The sequence below is a fragment of the Callospermophilus lateralis genome, chromosome 4 (assembly GCF_048772815.1).
Source record: "Callospermophilus lateralis isolate mCalLat2 chromosome 4, mCalLat2.hap1, whole genome shotgun sequence".
In the NCBI taxonomy this organism is placed as follows: domain Eukaryota; kingdom Metazoa; phylum Chordata; class Mammalia; order Rodentia; family Sciuridae; genus Callospermophilus; species Callospermophilus lateralis.
The window spans coordinates 120,139,205-120,153,084 of record NC_135308.1 but is presented as its reverse complement, the minus strand read 5'-3'; the positions used below and the strand labels follow the sequence as shown (position 1 = coordinate 120,153,084).

Here is a 13,880-nt window from a genome sequence, read left to right as displayed (position 1 = left end):
CCCATTATTCTTTAGAGGTCCCTTTTCTTTAGATAACTACACTGCCTCACCATTCTTGAACAAGTATTCTAATAGCAAGGAAGCAGTGCCATAACTAAAAATAAATTCCATATCTCCAGTACCTCTTTTCACCTAATATTTCTTAGGGGGGAAAAGTTATTTAGAATCAAGTCAAAGACAAAGTAATTTCACAGTTGGGGAGCAGGAAGGAGTTTCCAGTGTTTATGTAGACTGGCATAGGTAGAAAAGGAAACACCATATTTGTGAAGCAGCAGGGGCCAAACTGGCTGCTATATAAAGGTAGGGAGACAATTACTAAATTAAAAATGTCTGCACATTGTTTTATTGTCATATGCTGTGTTATCGGACAGAGGAATTCACCTACCTATTGTGAGCAGGAGTACTTTCTCAAGGAGGTATTAAGTAGGAAGGCTAGGGAGACTTCTGTATTCCTATCTCTAGTTTAAAAGAAGAATAACTCATCTTTCTAGGAGTAGTGGTAGGGAACATGGGGCTGCAACTTGAAATGGGTTCTAAAGTCTGTGTCAAATTAACAATTCAGGGGTCAGGTTAAACTTAAAAGCTTTGTGAATATGTATGTATGTTTATGATTCTCTAAACTGTTAACATGCAATGCCAGGAAATACAGTTTTTCCCATTAATTTTTAAATTAACTGTCTCTTCATTCTACTGTGTATACAAACATTCAATAATTATAAAAACATTGGGCTGGGGTTGTGACTCAATGGTAGAGCACTCGCCTGCCATGTGTGAGGCCCTGGGTTCGATCCTCATCACCACATTAAAAAAAGAATAAATACAGGTATTGTGTCCAACTACAACTAAAAAATAATTATTAAAAAAAAGTAATTATTATATTTCTACTAAAAATCAGAAGGACTTCTAAAGTAACCTACCTTTCTATAAGAATCTTCTATCGTAGGATCATATTTTTCAACAAAAATTCCTTGAACAAATTGTACAGTCTGAAAAAAATTAACATACCATTATACATCTAAAGAACAAATCCAAATTTGCAAATTATATTCTACATTTGATCCTCTGTATCTGTAGGTTCCACATTCTCAGATTCAACCAATCGAGGATCAAAGATATCTGGGGAATGGGGTTGGGGTGAGGAGAACCAGATTGCATCTGTGCTGAGCACACTCAGACTTTCTTAGAATCAGGTACAAAGACAAAGTAATTTCACAGTTGGGGAGCAGGAAGGAGTTTTTGTAGACTGTGGACAGAGGTAGAAAAGGAAACACCATATTTGTGAAGCAGCAGGGGCCAAACTGGCTGCTATATAAAGGTAGGGAGACAATTACTAAATTAAAAATGTCTGCACATTGTTTTATTGTCATATGCTGTGTTATCGGACATAGGAATTCACCTACCTATTGTGAGCAGATTTCCTAAACAATCCAGTATGAAAGCTATTTACATAGCATTGGGTATTATAGTTTTATGTATAAACTTACATACAATCAATATACTTCGCCATTACTTTAGATACAATTGAAAAAGTAGTTCATACCATATTATGTACACTTAATTGGATTCAAACATGAAATCCTTTGCTAGGTGGCCACCTGAAGTGGCCAAGTAAGATGGTTTATCTCACCAGGGAGAAAGAAAATGACTTTTTATAAGCTTTGACATTTCTAACATAATATATATAGTATAAGCTTACTCACAAGGAAAAATCCCCAAATCCCCATTCCTATCTGGTCCTCAAATGCAGACACATATTTATATGCTCTCACTCTCTGTACTTAGCCCAAACTATGTTCTGTCATACCTCAAATATAATCCAGCCAGATATAACTAAAAATTCACTAAACTATAAGAAAAATACAATATTGCATCATAAGTTATTATCACTTTAACAAATACAAATAATGAAACCTAAAACTCAATAGAAAAAGACAGCTTGGTGTGAAAAGGTTAGGTTCCTTGAGAATAACTTACCAGAGCAGACTTTCCAACCCCTCCTGAGCCAAGAACGACTAGCTTATATTCACGCATGATGCAAACTTGTCAAAATTGAGTACCTTGTTGAAGAAGAAAAAATAATTTAAGCTTTATATAAATAAGACATTCAAACAAGTAAATTCATTTTTAGTGCAACTAGTTCATACACATATAACACTCTAGAAAGATGAATGGGATATGACAGGGAGTACATACAAAGCAGTTTATCATCTGTTTTGTTATACAAAGATTTTTTTTGTTTGTTTGGATAGTGCTGAGGGGATTAAACCCAGGACCCCAATCAGGCCAGGCAAGCTGAACCTTCCAGTACTACATAAAGGGTTTTCTTTTTGTTTGTTTTGAGGTGCTAGATACACCATCACTGAGCTACAACTCCAGCCCCAACCCACCTCCCGCTTGAGACAGGGTCTTACTAAGTTACTAAGGCTGCCCTGGAACTTACAATACTGCTGCCTCAGCTTCCTGAGTCGATGGGATTGATTACAGGTGTGAGCCACCATGCTCAGCCTACACTGGTTTTAACGAAACACAGTTACACGTTTGTGTACTGTCTGGAGAGTTATGTAGTTGCAGAAGAGGCCATCTGGTCCATAAAGCCTAAACTATTTACCTGGTCAATCCCTGGAATAGATAAATGGTAAATGTAAATAAGCTGGCAGAGAGAGCAAAAAACCCAAATACATATTCCTAAAATAAGGGAAAGGTACACAAAGGGAACCTGAAAATCATGTGGAATTAGAAGCAGAACTGAAGAATATGAGTTCCTAGTCTGTAAAAAAGTTTACTGAGTATTCAGTATGATAAAAAGTGGAAACCAAAAGAAAATAAAATATGAAAATAAAAATGAAGTCAAACAGAAACAACCCTTACAAAGGCTTATCATTATGAAATATTATACTAAAAAAAGATGATTCTCAAAATTTCCAGGAGGGGACATTATGTGAAAATAAGTTCTCACATTCCTGGAAAAAATTAAATGGTCAGTAGCCTCAGTATAAAAGCAGTCACCAGAACAGATTTTAAACCTTCTTAATCAAGAGATGACAGTTCTTCCATGGCAACAAGCCTAGAACTAGTTTAAACAAATCTAATCAACCAATACAAATTTATCCCAGAATACTCCTGTAAACAACCAATCAAACAGTGATGATTCCTTACTCCTGAAAGTCAGCCAGACAAAAACTGACTCACTTCAATGAAAACATCTGAATGCCAACCATGTCTCACTTGAGTGACAGTGCTTCCTCAGCTGACATTCACTCCTAGTCTTTGAAAGTTTACGGATCTTTAAATTTCATAATTCCCCCAAATCCTATAAGACCAGTAGTCTGCTTTGCCTAGGATGATGTTTTGATTAAGTAATCAGGTTTGTATTATTTCAGATACTGAATATTATATCATCATTTCAGTTTACTTAAGAACAAGATTTGGCATCATTTGAATCAGGTTACCAAAAAGCTCCTCCTGTCCAACTTGTTCTTTAACTTATCTCAACATTAATGGGCACTCCAATTTGGTTCCTTGAGCTTATATTCCTCAATTAGTTGTTGTATTAGGATTTGTAACCATGTAGGTCTTTGTATAAGGCAATGAAGCCTTTAGGTTTTGGTGTGGAACTCTACATATTTTTGTCATTAGTTTTAATTCTTCAACTACTTAGTTGACTTTTTTTGTCATTAGTTTTAATTCTATTTTTGTCATTATTTTATTTTTGTCATTAGTTTTAATTCTTCAACTACTTAGTTGACTTTTATTCATCTATTTATGAAAAAAAATGTATCTCCATGTTTTATTTTGTCCTGGGTTGTTTTATTTCCATTTACTGAATAAGAAAGTGCTGCTCCATAGGGAACAAATGGCAAAGCAAGCCCCAAAAAACTTCTAATCCAATGCAAACTGGTCTGGAACACTCAAGTGTTTTAAAACCAGTAACCAACTTGGGAAAAGGTTAAGTGACTGTTCAACTTAAACTTGAAACATTGATAGCAACCACTATCCTATCAATTTATAATTATTCTGTTTAGCCCAGTATCATAGTAATTGCAAGGCTGTTAATTATATGGCCTCTCCCTAGCATTTGATTGTCTGAGAACCTGAGAATTTTTTTGAATACACTAATCAAAATTTTTAATTTGTGGGAACACTTTACATCCAGTGAAACAAACAGATCTTAAGAATTAGTTATGCCAACATATGTGTAACCTATAGACACACCCCTCGTTAAGATAAATAAATAAAATAAAGGTATTGTGTTCAACTACAACTAAAAAAAATAATAAATATTGGGGCTGGGGATGTGGCTCAAGCTGTAGTGCGCTCACCTGGCATGCATGCAGCCCGGGTTGTGTCCGCTGAAAACTAAAAATAAATATTAAAAAATTCTCTCTCTCTCTCTTTAAAAAAATAAATATTAAAAAAAAACCAAAACCAAACCAAAACAAAACATTTCTATCACCCAGAAAATTCCAATGTGTGGGGCTGAGGATGTGGCTAAAGAAGTAGTACGCTCACCTGACATGCACAGGGCACTGGGTTCGATCCTCAACACCACATAAAAATAAAATAAAGATATTGTGTCCACCTAAAACTAAAAAATGTTAAAAAAAAAAAAAAAATTCTAATGTGCCTTTCTCAACTATCCCAAGAAACTTTCTTTAGTAACCGCTTTCTTATTTATCATGAGTTACACTGTTAAAGCTATAATCAGCCCAGGCATGGTGGCACAAGCCTACAATCTCAGCAACCTGTGAGACTGAGGCAGGAGGATTGCAAGTTCAAAGTGAGCCTCAGCAACTTACCAAGAGCATGTCTCAAAATAAAAAGGACTTGGAATGTAGCTCAGTTGTTTAAGCGTACCTGAGTTCAATCTCTGGTATAAAACAAAACCCTCAAATCATTACCACTTCTTATACTTTTTATACTTTATACCACTTTTTATACTTCCCTAAATAACCTTAACTTCTATATTTACATGATCAATGATAAAAATCATTAACTGGAGTTAGGGCTGACTTTTCAAATATCATAATAGTTTAAGAATATAACTATTTAAAAATTATGAAACAAAGTGCCATTCAATAATCAACTTGGGTGTGTGTGTGTGGGGGGAGGCGGTACTGGGAATTATACCCGGGGTGCTCTACCACTGGACTATAACCCTGCCCCCCCCGTTTTTAGAGAGAGAGAGAGAGAGAGGATTTTTAAATATTTATTTTGTAGTTTTCGGTAGACACATCTTTTTTTTTTTTTTTTTTTTAATTTTTATGTGGTGCTGAGGATCGAACCCAGCGCCCTGCACATGCCAGGCGAGCGCGCTACCACTTGAGCCATATCCCCAGGCCCAACTCTGCCCCTTTTTGAAACAGGACCTGCTAAGCCCCCAGGACTTAAACTTGTGATCCTCCCACCTCAGCCCACAAAACAGCTGGGATTACAGGTGTATATCACTGTGCTCGTTTAGTAATCAACTTCAACTGGTATTCTGAGGCCTCAAACTAAAAATGACAAAGATACTTTCCTCTGCTCAAACCTTCTGAAATCTTGAATCATTCTTTTTATACTATGTACATATTCTTTCTATCCCTCCTCCTTCTTCTCCTTCTCCCCCTTATCTGTGAAATAAACTACCTTTCTTGTGGGTTTCTTAGAAAGAAACAATTACACAAAAGTCCCTCCAAACTGCTAGAATAGAAGGCATTATCTATAGAAACTGAATTTAAATTCTGGTCTAGAACTTAGTTGATCGTCAAGAATTTCCACAAACCTCAAAAAGACTGAAAGAAATATGCTGTAGAATTCAGGAATCTGTTAGCTACTTATGTTCTGTAATGCCAGATGTACACCAACTAATTACTAAGTCCCTCAATACAAGGAAATGTTTAACAGTAGGATAGGAAAGACTACTTAAAAAACCAATCCCATTTTAAAGACTGACCTTTAGAAAATAAGAACCTATTTAGGAAATACACTATTAGAGAAATTTTTTTTAGGGATGAATTAATTTAGAAAGCCTATAGTGGCTAAGATTTTCATAGAGCTTTACAAAATTAACTAGCTACCAAAAAAACCTAAACCCAAACATCACTGTTTTCTAAGAAATGGAAGCCTATGGATGAGGACACTCACTCAAACTGCAAGAATCAATGTTTCATGTTTACAAAGAAACTGAAGCACAATCTAAAAATCTGTCCAGTAATGGTGCTTCAAGGGAAACAGCACCTAGTTCCCTATCCTTCCTCTCCTGGAAGTAGAGGTGGGATTGACCACCTCAGTCACAGGCAATCTTTTAGAGTGATGAAACCCCAAACATAACACAACTGACTGAACCAACATAAAATCACCATTTAAAAACACTAAATATTAAAAGGAAACATTTATGGGAATTGTCTTTTTTTTTAAGTAATTTTTTTATTTCCTTATCTCACAAATAAGGGTAACTGAATTGGTGGTGGAAGCTGTATTTCTTAATGATAGGTAGGACATTTGCCCATTTCTACCTTTATCCATGAATATTACTTGTTGCTAAAATGAGGGGCTAGAGATGTAGCTCAGTGGTAGAGCACTTGCCTCACAAATGCAAAGCCCTGCGTTCAACCCCCAGTATCTATCTTTCTCTCTCACACACATACACACAATGAGCCAGGTTCTTCCATATTATTGTCTACTGGTAACTTGTTACTTTTATTACTACTGATTAAAATGTCTATTTTATGGATGTACGACATTTTCTTTACCCATTCAAACCAGTTGATAGGCATCTGGACTGCTTTCAGTTTGGTTCAAATAATGCTCATAAACTTGTTTTGATTTTAATAACTATACCACTAAGTTTTCTTTTTTCTTGTTTTCTATTTTAGTACAGTAGGTAACTGTGGTTGACAACAATCAATTGAATTTCAAATAACTAGCAGAAAGGATTTTGAGTGCTGCCAACACACGGGAACCATAACATGTGAGGTGACAGATATGCCTATTGCCCTGACTGATCATTACATACTGTAAATAAATGTATTGAAATGTCACAGTACCCTATCAATATGTATAATTATTACATCTCAACTAAAAATAAAAAACATTATTATTATTTTTAACCACAAAGCTTTACAGTAAAAAGAAATTTAACGCATTTCAAATTTTCAAACAGTAAAATAAGGCCAAAATGAATATTTTCAAACACAAAAATATGACAAAATACAGCTGACTTGCTGATAAAGAACTTTCTTTTCTTGTGGTGCTGAGAATGGAACCCATGTACATGCTTAGACAAGTACTCTATCACTTATATAACAGTCTATCAGCTATAACCCTCAGCCCCTCTATTTTTTAAACCTGTACTTTCTAACACATCAGCCTTGAAAAGTTATTTAAAGACTCTAAGAATGAACTAACATTGTGAATGCCAAATCTGAGTGGCAATGGCCATTAGTAGTTCTGTTTTCAAAGATGGTTGCATCTAGTTTTAGCAGAAAATACAAGTATGTTCAATAAGGAATACTGTCACTGGTTGGCCTGTTTATTTGTGAGCTGTAAGCACGCCTTCCTGTTCAAATGTTGATTCAGGTTAAGAATGAGTACTTTGAAATGTGTGAATATCTTAAATTTCACGCACAATTTTAAGACAAGGAAAGCTACATAAAAATTTTCAATGGGATTTGTGATAACTACTATCTGAGATACTGAAATTAACCATTCTCTTTCATAGAGCCTCAATGGGGGACAATTTTGACAGCATAGCATAGCTATGACACTTGAGTTTTTTTTTAAATATTTATTTTTTCAGGTGGACACACCATCTTTATTTTACATTTATGTGGTGCTGAGAATCGAACCCAGTGCCTCACACATGCTAGGTGAGAGTACTACCACTTGAGCCACATCCCCAGCCCCTGACACCTGAGTTTTGAACCTAGTTTTGTATAATCTTGGGGAAGTCATGAAACCTTTCAGAGCCTCATTTTCCTTAGGTAAAATGGATTTAGTACTACCTACATGTTAAGATTGTAAAATGGGATTGCAAAAAATGGTAAACTAGTTGGGTGTGGTGGCGCACACCTGTAATCCCAGCAACTAGGAAGGCTGAGACAGGCGGATCACAAATTTGAGGCCAGCTTCAGCAACTTAGGGAAACCCTGTCTCAAAATAAAAATGACTAGGGTATGTAACTCCTGGATTAAATCCCGAGTATCCCCCATAACCAAAAAAAAAATAAATAAAATAAAATAAATAAAATAAAAAAAATCCAATAAAACAAACTCCATGAAGACAAAGATTTTGGTCTGTTTTACTTATGTTGATATATCCCCCAAACCTAGTGCCTAGAATATACCATGTGCTCAATAAAAGGTAAACTCTATGCAGACTAATTTTGATGCCCAGTATTATTACTTCAAGGATACTCAGAAAACTTTGAGATTGTAATGTAGTGTGGTTCTGCCATTATTTGTGGCTTTGCTTTGCAAAATATCTGCAGTCCAAAAATACTTATTAGAAAATTCTAGAAATAAGCAATTAATTAAGTCTTAAATTGCTAACTATTACAAGTAGCGTTATGAAATCTGCTGTCCCACTTTATCCCACTGTAGATGTCAATCATCCTTTGGTCCAGCATATATACACTGCATGTGCTACCTATCCAGTTAGTCACTTGGTAGCCACTTAGTGGCCATCTTTGTTATCAGCTCAACTCTTATGATCTTTCAGTGTTTACGTTCAAATAACCCATATTTTACTTAAAAATGGCCCCAAAATGCCAAGAGTATGATACTGGCGACTGATATGCCAAAAATAAACTGCAAAGTGCTTTCTTTAAATTTAGATGAAAATCCTGAACTTAACAAGGGGGAAAAATGTATGCTGAGGTTGCTATGATCTATGGTGAAAATGAACCTTCTAGCCACAAAACTGAAGAAAAAAGAAATTTGCGCTAGTTTTGCTCTGCAGTTCAAATCGAAAAAGTTATGGCCAATGAGTGACAGGTGCTTAGATAAGATGAAAACACAATAAATTTGTAGCTGGAAGACGTGACCAGAAAATGTGTTTCAACTGACAGCAACGTGTAGTATGAGAAAGCATTGGGTTATAGTTATATATAATTAAAAAAAAATTCAGTACTACCTTTGGAACATACCCCTCCCACAAAAGGTGATTACCATAAAATAAACTTCAAATTCCCTGAAATTTTAAAAACATACTAGTGGTGGGATGACTATTTTTCTTTTCTGTTTGCTTATGTTTTTCCAATAGTTCATTATTAGTAAACAAAAACTGTATAAAATACAAATGAAAATTTACACAAAATTGGGTAGAAAAGGAGTTACAGAGTTCTCTTATAATTACCCCCATGTTATTATAATTTAAGAGTGTTGCCATGGGCATTTTTTAAAAGTGGCCATTTGAAACCTGAAAAATACCAGCTAAGAGTGCTTGTCTTGCTTGCACAATTCTCTGGATTTGATCCTCGGTACTACAAAAACAACAGTAATATTAAACAAATAAACAAACAAGCAGATGGGAGTGGTAGCACACAACTGTAATTTCACCCACTTAGGAGACTGAGGTAGGAGGATATCATGTTTAAGGTTAGCATGAGTAACTTAGTGAGAACCTGTCACAAAATAAAAAAGAAGTCTGAGGTTGTGGCTTAGTGGTAGAGCACTTACCCAGCACGTGAGGCACTGGGTTCGATCCTTGGCACCACATAAAAAAATAAGTAAATAAGGGGCTGGGATTGTGGCTCAGCGGTACAGCGCTCACCTTGCACAGGTTCGATCCTCAGCACCACATAAAAATAAAGGCATTGTGTTGTGTCCATCTACACCTAAAAAAAGATCAAACCAAACCATAATCTCAAAATACCAAGTTTAACTGTTCAACTCTCAAGGAATAATTAAAAAATACGGATGCTGGCAGAGAAAAGTATTTTTCAGATAAGTGATATACTGATGGTGATGATAGGTGTTTAAAGAAACAGATAAGCATTAAAGAATCAATTAGAAGGATGGGGTTGTAGCTCAGTGATAGAGCTCTTGCCTTGCATGTGTGAGGCACTGGGTTTGATCCTCAGCACCATATAAAAATAAGTAAATAAAATATTGTGTCCATCTACAACTAATATTAAAAAAAAAAGAATCAATTAGATTTCCTTTAAGCCCCCCTTTTTTAAATAAAACCTTAATTACTAGTACACTTCTTCCCTAAAAGGCTAAGGAATATTTAATTATTGAAAATTACAAAATTAAACCTATTTTAAGTGCTTTATAGAAAAGTACTCCATAAGCAACATAAATACTGACATTTTCAACATGTTTCTCTCTTACATCCAAGCAATATTTACTTTATTAATTCAATTAGCAAGCTGAAAATTTTACCTGGAAAGAAAAGACAAAACAGGGTGACAACTTCAATTCTAAGAGAACCTGAATTCCAAGTACTTTAACTAGCCTGAGACACCTGTTAATTTTTATCTACTTGTACACTAGCAGAAAATAAAGGTCTGAAGAAAAAGGATGTAGAAAAATTAGGATACCTAAATATTAAGAATTATTAACAGAATTCTATTAGGAGGTATTACTTGGCAAAAATTTTCTGTAGTCTGGGCTAGAGTTGTGGCTCAGAGGTAGAGTACTTGCCTGGTATGTGGAGGCCCTGGGTTCAATACTCAGCACCGCATATAAATAAATAAATACATAAAATTAAATAAAAGATCCATTGACAACTAAAAAATATCTGAAAAAAGTTTTAGAATTAACAACCTTCAAGAAGTTAAAGTCAACACCATCATAAAAGTTCAAAAACTATGGTGCTATTTTGTTAATTGTAAAATGTTCTAATTTGAACTTCCAATACATGTGGCAGGATTTTGTTGGCTTACATAGGCTGTCTTTATGTTGCTCCTTATAAACAATAATTATTTGTAAAAACTGGATGTATTTACAAAGTAAACTTATAGGGCTGGGGATATGGCTCAAGCGGTATCGCGCTCGCCTGGCATGCGTGCGGCCCGGGTTTGATCCTCAGCACTACATACAAAAAAAAACCAAAGATGTTGTGTCTACCAAAAAACTAAAACAAACAAACAAAGTAAACTTATAATGTTACCACTAATGCCACTATAAGACACATTCCTTCATCAGCAAAAAAGACAGCTTCTATAATTATATTATTATTATATTATTATAATTTTTACCAAAAGATTCTATCACTAGACTTTGTTCTACTAGGCATTTATTAATCATCTTTGGTAGCATGTCAATTAATTTGTGGCTGAAGTTACATTTGGATTTGGGAGTTGAAGATTTATCCAGAATCCACTGGAGAGTTCCTGGCTTTAATGACCCTTCTTCCTCTGCTAATAGAGGTATAAATGGTATTTTTGGAGGAATCTAGATGTAGTTTGCCTTATGAGGTACTGTTTTTCTGTATGTACAAAATGCTATTCACTGATTTCCTTTATCAGCTTTTATAGGAGTATATTCATGTCTTTCTTCCCCCTATATAGTAAGAACAATCACAGATCAGAATAAAGTCTTCCTGATTAGCATACACTGAGGATATAGTTCTCAGGAGGCTGTGATAAGGATGTCTCTGAAGTATTCTTTCATTAGTATCTAACCCACAGTGATCATTCCTCTTCTGACAGGCTATACCAAATATCTTAAGACTTGATTATATACTATACTGTATTGTTTCCTAAAAGGTAACATTAGGCTGTAGAAAGCAACACTATCATGGGATTTAAGAGGCATGGCTCTACTTAAAAAGTTGTATATTTTGAGGTAAATAACTTAATTCTCAGTTGTCTGTTAACTTTGTAAAATGAGTGAATGAGAGAAGGGGAGAATACTGAACATTCAGATACATTCTTCTTGTCAGGAAGGCAAGAACATGACTGAAGCAGCAAGGTGTATTATGAATTGGTGTGGACTGTAGTCAAATAATAGAAAATACTTATACAGGTAGAGTCATCTAAACTCAAAAATATTGTGAATGTTGTAACAAAAAAATCTATTTGAGGCATGAAAATTTGGATTTTGGGCTGGTAGTTTTTAACTTTTTGACTAGCTGATCCCTAAGATCCCTTTCAATTCTGAATTGTAATGTTACATGTATCAGGTTTTAAAGAATTAAATATGGGTGGAACTTCTAAATATATCATGCTCTTTCTCCTTAACTAAAAAAGATGTAACACTTTGCTGAATAACTCAGGAGACTGAGACAGAAGAATTGCCAGTTCTAAGCCAGCCTCAGCAACTTAGCAAGGCCCTAAGCTAGTGAGTCCCCTTTAAAAAAAAAAAAAAAAAAAATATATATATATATATATATATATATTAGTTGTAGATAAAGGTAAATAAGATACCTTTACTTATTTTTATGTGGTGCTGAGGATTGAACCCAGTACCTCATACGTGCAAGGTGCGCGCTCTACCACTCAGACACAACCCCAGCCCCGAGACCCTATCTTAAAATAAAAAGGGCCAAGGATGTAGCTCAGTGGAGAAGTGCCCCTGGGTTCAATTCCTGGTACCAAAAACAAACAAAACCCAAACCCAAACAAAACAAAAAACCCCTCTGCTTTAAGTTTAATGACAGATTAATATAAGTATTCCTTCTCTAATTTCATAACAGTAATGGTGGTCTAATATTACATATTTTAGAATCATCTTTCAAATATCATACAGATTTTTATTTTATTTTTTGGTAATAGGAATTGAACCCAGGGATGCCTTACAATTGAGCTACATCTCCAGACCTTTAAAAAAAAAAAAAACATCTATCTATCTATCTATCTATCTAGTGCTGAGGATCGAACCTAGGGCCTTGCATGTGCTAGGCAAGTGCTCTACTTCTGAGTCACAACCCCAGCCCTTCAGACCTTTTTAAAATTTTATTCTTTGAGAAAGAGTCTCACTAAGTTGCTGAGACTGGCCTTAAACTTGCAATCCCCTGCCTCAGCCTCCTAGTCCCTGGAATTATAGTTATTTGCCACCACCCCCTGGCTTATAATACAGAAAAGGGCTGAAAATAATATAAACAATCTGCCCATTCATAGGCTACCCCATACTGGACAAGTCCATTAATACTACAGGGCATTCAATCAAGGAAAGTGGCAAAGGCCTTCTACATTTTCTTCCTCCTGGCTTGCTAGTCTTGAAGATACTTCATGCAGTGAAAATACTCTTTCTTACTAAAGATTACGGCATGGGCATGAGGTGATCTCTCAGGAAAATACTTATTTTCAACTATCTACCCCAAAGAGACTGGTTCTATGTGAGATTATAAAAAATGGTTATGAAGATTAACACTGGGAAGTAAAATATAAAAAGGCTATAAAGGAAAAGCCTATATACCAAATATGCAAAAAATATGACTTAGGGAACCAAATATAAACCAGATTGTATAAAAGGTTAAAGTGAATAATAGACTATCTACAAATAATTCTATCCAGGATAAAATACAGATCAAAATAAAACTTTTACTCTGAATCTAAGATTAGTTTGAAAAGCACATAATTTCATCTAGAAATTTTTTTTATGGTGCTGGGCCTCATATGCAAGGTAAGCACTCTACCACTGAGCCACATTCCCAGCCTATTGTAACCTGTTGTAAATGACATAAAACAACCCTGTATTTTAAGGTAAAACCAAACAAATAACCTGATTTAATTCTTAACCAAATGAGCCCAGTTCATTATAAAGTCATTTGGCTGGTTTAAGAACAAAATTTAGTTTTTCCTTATGTCAGTACAACACTATACCATCTTTGTTGCCCAGAGTGGTCAAACATGAAAATCTGAACATAAGAATACCAAGAACTGGTTATCTCTGTAATTTACTAGAGAGTAGTCACTTCTATGCTGGGGTCTTAATCTGTAAAATAGGGACAAT

At 35.1% G+C, this 13,880-nt stretch overlaps 1 protein-coding gene across 3 annotated transcripts in view; it reads right to left on the bottom strand.

The window, feature by feature from the left end:
- Positions 1 to 13,880, bottom strand: part of Rap1b (RAP1B, member of RAS oncogene family) — a 41,462-nt gene that overhangs the window by 7,049 nt on the left and 20,533 nt on the right. For 2 of the 3 annotated variants that reach the window (XM_076854842.2, XM_076854841.2), the window contains exons 2-3: positions 1,975 to 2,057; positions 918 to 986 (exon numbers count right to left, since the gene is read on the bottom strand). In XM_076854842.2, coding sequence (XP_076710957.1) covers positions 918 to 986; positions 1,975 to 2,031 — 126 coding nt within the window. In that variant the 5' untranslated portion in view covers positions 2,032 to 2,057. Of the gene's footprint in view, positions 1 to 917; positions 987 to 1,974; positions 2,058 to 2,440; positions 2,620 to 13,880 lie in introns of all 3 variants that reach the window. The other variant, XM_076854843.2, reaches the window with a different exon arrangement.